Source organism: Lepidothrix coronata, unplaced genomic scaffold, assembly GCF_001604755.1.
Source record: "Lepidothrix coronata isolate B3197 unplaced genomic scaffold, Lepidothrix_coronata-1.0 Scaffold324, whole genome shotgun sequence".
Classification (NCBI taxonomy): Eukaryota; Metazoa; Chordata; class Aves; order Passeriformes; family Pipridae; genus Lepidothrix; species Lepidothrix coronata.
Genome location: NW_016690504.1, coordinates 1 through 6,367, shown reverse-complemented (window position 1 = coordinate 6,367; position 6,367 = coordinate 1). Strand labels below are relative to the sequence as shown.

The following is a 6,367-nucleotide window of genomic DNA, read 5'->3' as shown; positions in this document are numbered from 1 at the left end:
ACTGCACAGACACCTCCACACTGCACAGACACCTCCACACTGCACAGACACCTCCACACTGCACAGCTCTCCTGGCTCTGCTCAGCACTGCCATCCTGGGAGCCCAGCAAGCCTCACTGTGTTGGCACCCAGTGCACCTCTGTGCTTCGTGTCACTCCTGGAGCCTGTTCCCTGTCACCAAGGGGAGGCTGAGGAGCCTCCCCAGCCCCCCTCATTTCTTGGTTCTGACTCTGGGGGGCACCTGAGTGAGACCCACGGCCCCACACGGGGCCAGTGCTGCCACTTTGACTGCACTCCTGCCACTCCTCCCTGCTGCTGCCACCTGGTTTGGCACTTGAGGTGTCCACTGTGGACAGGAGGGAGGAAGCCCCCCCCCTTTTGCCATCTGGAGCCTGGGCACCTCACTTCCCTCAGGTTCTAGAGCTCTGTCACCTCCCAGACTGGGTGCTGACTGGTGTTACCACTGGGATTCAGCTTCACTCAGCCACACACACCCCCACCACAAGGCAGAGAGGGGCACCACCGCTGCCCTGGCATCACCCACCGTGCCCCCCAGCCCCAGGGAGGGCAGTGGGGTCTCAGGGCCCTTCTTCTCTCCCCTCACACAGGCTGGGGGGCCGCAGGGCCTCACCCCAAATGGCATCCAGGCCGGGGCTGAGCCCCTGGAGCCCCGTGGTGCTGGGCAGGGGCTGTGGGGTGAAGGCAGAAGACCCGAGGGGAGCAGCAGCACCGACCTCAGAACCCTGGGCTCCCAGAGAGGTGGGTGCAGCCTTGGCCCCTTCCTGCTGCTCCCCCCTGCAGGCAAGGCTGGCCTGGGGGGCTCTGGGGGTGTGAGGGGGGGGGCAGGGGCTGCCACCACTCACAAGGGACCAAGTTTGGCTCCAGCACCCAGGGCTGGGTCATCTGTAGCTGCAGGAAGCCCTGAGTGTCCCCTCTAAGCACCCCTTGGTCCCCAAGTGTGGTGGCTTTACCCCTCCAGGACACAGCCCCTCCGCTGCCTGTTCCTCACAGTGGTACTAAATTGGCCTCTCCAGCAGCTGGGCAGGGATAGAGGATTCCCAGCTCCCCCTCTATCCAGCTCCTGCCAGTGGTCCTGTGGCTCCACTGGTGACTTTGGATGTGGTGGTGCCAGGGGTGAGCTCTCCCCAGGAGGGTGGGAGGTGAAAACTGGACCCTGTGCCCCTGGAGGTCTTGGGGACACTGTGTTACTGTGGTGCCACCCACCACTGCTGCCAGTGTCTGGGGGGCACCACCTGTGCTGTGGGGAGGGGACAAGGAGCCTCCTGCCACCCTCTGTGCTGTCCCCAGATGCATTTGGAGCTTGCTGCTCCAGGGTGGCATTGCAGGGGTGGTGTCATCACCTTACCTGGGCACAGCCACCTGTCTCACCCTTCCTGTGTTACTGTTCCCACAAACTGGGCTACTTGACCTTGGGAGTGAAGCTGTACCGAGGCTGATCTGGCCAGGCTGGGCTGTCCCTGGGTGCTGCACTCAGGGGGTGGCAGCGAGTCCCTGCCTGTGCCCCGCTCAGCACAGACTGCCCAGGGCTTTCCAGGCTGGTTTGGGGCCCGAGGGTGGGCGGAGAGGCAGCTTTACCAGCGAGGGGTCCTGCCTGGTGCTGGGTGTCCTGCCTGTGCCGGCTGACACAAGGTGACCCATGTGCACCACTGCACCTGCCACATCAGTGGGCTGGAGGTCACCCACTGCCACCACCACTGCTGGGGGGCCGTGGTGGCCCGTGTCCCTGGGGACAGCCCCAGTGCCACAGGACTGTGGGGCTGCTGGGCTGGGCTGGGCTGGGGGCAGCCGTGGTGTGGGCAGCGTGTGGCACTCCATGGGAGCCATTACCTGCTGGCAGTGCAGGGTGGGCTGTGCCAGCCCCGGGTCTCCTTGGGGGGCTCGAGGTGGTGCCCAGCCTGCCCTGCCACCCGTGTGCCCGTCTCTGTGCCCCCAGATCCCCGGGCCACCGCGGGGGAGCAGGACCTCGGGAACACCGCCGAGCTCAGCCCGGAGCTGGAGGCCCACGTGGCCAGCGCGGTGCAGGCCCTGCAGGAGGAGCTGCGGCGGGTGCGGGAGCGGCTGAGCCGGCTGGAGACGCTCACCTGGGCACAGGTACCCGCCGGGGGGGCCGGGACACCACCCCGGGCCGGCAGGGCTCGGCTGTCCCGGGTGGCCCAGAGGGCGGGGACACCCCGGGGTGTGGTGGCACCTCCCGGCAGGGCCGAGGTTGATCTACCCCACGGTGCAGGCAGGGAGCTGCTGCTCCCTCATTCCCACCGGCCCTCCCTCCATTCCCACCGGCCCTCCCTCCATTCCTGCCGCTCCCCATCATTCCCACCGCTTCTCATCATTCCCACTGTCCCCATCATTCCCACTTCCCTCATCATTCCCACTTCCCCCATCATTCCTATTGCCCCTGTTATTCCCACTGGCTCCCCATTTCTATAGCCCCCATCGTTCCCATTGCTCCCCTCATTCCCATTGTCCCTGGGGTCCTGGCCCAGCTGTGCCATTGGATCCCTCACAGGAGCCCCACATGGGCTCCCTTCAGCCCCTTCCCTCCCTGTCCCGGGGTGCAGGCACTGGAAGGGGGGTGCCAACCCCACCCACACCCCAGACCCTGTCCTGTCTTGCAGGGGGACACGGCTGGGACAGACCCCGACCCAGCACTTGCTCCGCAGGTGAGTTGGGGGTGAGGCAGCACTGTGGGGTGGCCCTGCTGTCTCACCACCCACCCCATGGCCCCCGGGGGCCTGGAGACACAGCGGGGGGCANCATCGTTCCCATTGCTCCCCTCATTCCCATTGTCCCTGGGGTCCTGGCCCAGCTGTGCCATTGGATCCCTCACAGGAGCCCCACATGGGCTCCCTTCAGCCCCTTCCCTCCCTGTCCCGGGGTGCAGGCACTGGAAGGGGGGTGCCAACCCCACCCACACCCCAGACCCTGTCCTGTCTTGCAGGGGGACACGGCTGGGACAGACCCCGACCCAGCACTTGCTCCGCAGGTGAGTTGGGGGTGAGGCAGCACTGTGGGGTGGCCCTGCTGTCTCACCACCCACCCCATGGCCCCCGGGGGCCTGGAGACACAGCGGGGGGCAGGTGACATCCCTAGGGACATGTCCCCAGCCTCCAGACACCAGGGACGGTGCTGATGATCTCCAGAGGAGGGATGTGAAGGACCACCAAGCAGTGGAGAGCTGGGGCGGGGGGGTTTGGTGACCTCTGTCCCCCCCCCATGCCCCCCTTTCTGTCCCTCACCAGGTGACGTCCCCGTGGCCCCTGACGGTGTCCCCCCGCACGCTGCTCTTCCTCGCCACCTGGCCCTTCCTCACCCAGTGGCTGCTGCGCCGCTGGCAGGGCAGGAACAGGTGACCAAGAGTTGCCCGCCACGGCCCCGCTGCCACCCCATCCTACCCCATCCATCCCGCTTGGCACCAGCCGGGGGAGCTCCGCGGACCCATCGCATCACCAGCCACGGGGGCTCCGCGGGCGGGACCCACCCCGGGCGGGGGAGCCCCCGAGAGCCACCAGCGCCACCACTGTCACTCAGGGCCAGCCCCGAGGGGAGCGGGGCCGGGATCGCTTGGGATCCACCCGGGATCTGGGGGATCCCATCCACGCACAGCCGGACCAGCCGCCCGGACACGGCGGGGTGCTGGGGCACCATCCGAGCCTGCCTCGATTAAAGTTGCCTTTTCGGTGCAGCCCCGCTGCCTGTGCCCTGTGGGGGGAGGGGATGGGGCCCCGCGGCCTGGCCTGGCCACACACTGTCCCCAAATGGCCACACACTGTCCCCAAATGGTCACACACTGTCCCCAAATGGTCACCCTCTCTAGCCGAGCCACCTGCTCTGGCCAGGCCACCCCACTGTCCCCAGCTGGCCACCCACCGTCCCCTCCATATCAGAGGCCCCGGTGGCAGCTGCCCGGGTCTGTCCCCAGTCCCCAACCTCCCCCCAGGCCGGGTCCCATCCCCAGGCGAAGGGGGTGGCGGTGCCACCGCGGGGTCCCTCCGGTGCCACCAGGCCCCTGCCAGCGCCACCCCTGGGCCGGGGGGCTGGGCAGGGCAGGTGACACAGCGGGTGACACAGACACACAAACACCACCACCGTGTGTCCCACTGCGGGCCATCCTGTCCCCCTGTTCTCCCCCGCCCCCCCCAAGGCCGTGGGGCCCCCCGAGCCCAGCCCCGCCCCCGGACGTGGGGCCCAAGGGGGACATCGCCAGTGGGGGTGGCAGGACCGGGACTGGGGCCAGGGCCAGGACTGGGCCAGGGACCGGGACGAGGCCCCGCTCCGCCTTATCCCCCCCCTCCCCCCAGGCTTTGGGAGCGCAGCCCCGCGCCGGCCCTGGGAAAAAAAAAAAAGGGACGCGGCGCCTTTAAGAAGGGACTTCTTTCCGCTGAGGTTTGTTTACATCTCCCTCCGCCGGCTGCAGCGATCGCCGCACCCATCGCAGCCCCCGGATCCTTCCGCCCGCCCCCTCCCCCTCTCAGCCCGGCACCCCCCGGGCCCACCGGGCACCCCCCGCACCTCCCCGGAACCCCCCGGGCCCAGGGGGGCTATGCCGGGGCGGACGGTCCCGGAGCCGCAGCACCGCCCGCGGGCCCCTCCGCCCGTTGCGGGGACTCCTTTCGGGGTGGTCCCACTGCCGGGCCGGCGGGGGTGGGGGGGCGCGCGCCTGAAGGTCGCGGGGCCGCGCACGGGGAAGCGCCCCCCTCCCCGCGCGCGTGGTACGGCCCGGTCCCACCTCTCCGCTCACGATTGGCTGTGCCGCGCGTGAGTGACGCCCGCCTGCGCCAATCCCTGGCCAATCCCGGGAGGGGGGCGTGCCCCGGAGCGCGGCCCCGCCCCCAGGCCGCCCTCCGATTGGCCACGAGGCGGCGGCTGCTCCCGGCGCTCGGCAGGGGCGGGGCCCGGCGCGCGGCCGGGGGTAGGGCCGCGGGAGCGGCGCCTGCGCGGGGCGGGGCCCTGCGCGCGCGGGTACTTAAGGCGCGGCGGCGGCCCGGGAGCGGCAGTTCGGGAGCGGGCGGCGGCGGGCGCGGGTCGGGGTAGTGGGGAGGGAGCGGCGGCAGCGGGGGCGCGGCGGGAGCGTGCGGTGCGCGCGGGGGGGGCGGGCCCGGCGGCGTTAACCACCCCCTACCCCGCCGGGCCATGGCCGGGGCGGCCTGAGCGGGGCCGGGCCCCTATGAGGCGCCGGTAGCGCCCCGTTCAGCCCGGAGCGAGCGCAGCCGAGCACAAGCCGCGATGGCCGACGCGGCGCCCGCTGAGGAAGCGGGGCCGGAGCCCCAGTGCGAACCGGAGCCTCGCTCCGAGGCTCAGCCGGAGCCGCCGGCGCAGCCCGAGCCCGAGGCGCAGCCCGCGGAGGCGCCGGCGGAGGACGGCGATGCGGGGCGGCTGCCGCCCCCCGGGGCGGAGGCGGCGGCGGGCGGCGCCGAGGGGCGGCCGGCGGCGGCTGCGGGCGGAGCGGCGCGTCCCGGCCTCGGCCCGCGGTACCGGGCCGTGGGACGCGCCGAGGAGTGGCCCGGCAAGAAGAAGCACCGTCGGCGGCCGTCGAAGAAGAAGCGGCGCTGGAAGCCGTACTCGAAGCTGAGCTGGGAGGAGAAGCAGCAGTTCGACGAGCGGCAGAGCCTCCGCGCCTCCCGGCTGCGGGCAGAGATGTTCGCCAAGGGGCAGCCCGTGGCCCCCTACAACACCACGCAGTTCCTCATGGAGGACCACGACCAGGAGGAGCCTGACCTGAAGACCGGGCTGTACCCGCGGCGAGCGGCCGCCAAGTCGGACGACACGAGCGAGGAGGATTTCCTGGAGGAGGCGGCGGACGAGGATGGGGGCAGCGACGGGATGGGGGGAGACGGCAGCGAGTTTCTGCAGAGGGACTTCTCGGAGACGTACGAGCGGTACCATGTGGAGAGTCTGCAGAACATGAGCAAGCAGGAGCTGGTGAAGGAGTACCTGGAGCTGGAGAAGTGCCTGTCGCGCATGGAGGAGGAGAACAACCGGCTGAGGATGGAGAGCAAAAAAGCCGGAGGGGAGGCGGCGGACCCGGCGCGGGTGCAGGCGCTGGAGCGGGAGGTGGACAGGCTGCGAGCCGAGAACCTGCGGCTGCTGCGGGAGCAGGAGCTGCCCCGGCAGGAGAAGGGCCCCTGCAAGCCGGGGGAGTGACATTGGGCACGGGGGGCGCGGGGGGGTTTTTACAGTCCCGGGTGGAACACACACGGTCCTTGTACAGAGTCGCCGCGGACCCTTTTTATGGGGCTGAAGCGCTGGGGGGGGAGGCGAGGGCTCCCCCTTTTTTAGGTGGCTGTGACGGGGCGAGGGGGGGGTTGATGTATTGGTGATATCTGGTTTATGGGTTTATTTTATTTTT

At 70.0% G+C, this 6,367-nt stretch overlaps 2 protein-coding genes across 2 annotated transcripts in view; both read left to right on the top strand.

Moving 5' to 3' along the window:
* ACBD4 (acyl-CoA binding domain containing 4) overlaps window positions 1–3,477 on the top strand; it is an 11,595-nt gene extending 8,118 nt beyond the window's left edge. The window contains 3 exon segments of the mRNA XM_017838109.1: window positions 1,955–2,112; window positions 2,637–2,681; window positions 3,261–3,477. Of these exon segments, the coding sequence (XP_017693598.1) occupies window positions 1,955–2,112; window positions 2,637–2,681; window positions 3,261–3,371 (314 nt within the window). The 3' untranslated portion in view covers window positions 3,372–3,477.
* Window positions 3,478–5,022: 1,545 nt separating this feature from the next.
* HEXIM1 (hexamethylene bisacetamide inducible 1) lies at window positions 5,023–6,367 on the top strand. Its single transcript, XM_017838103.1, has one exon. The coding sequence runs from the start codon at window positions 5,245–5,247 to the stop codon at window positions 6,160–6,162; it is 918 nt and encodes a 305-aa protein (XP_017693592.1). The 5' UTR covers window positions 5,023–5,244; the 3' UTR covers window positions 6,163–6,367.

Excerpts from the sequence above, each read along its gene's own strand:
- HEXIM1 (XM_017838103.1), top strand. The coding sequence starts at position 5,245 with ATGGCCGACGCGGCGCCCGCTGAGGAAGCGGGGCCGGAGCCCCAGTGC.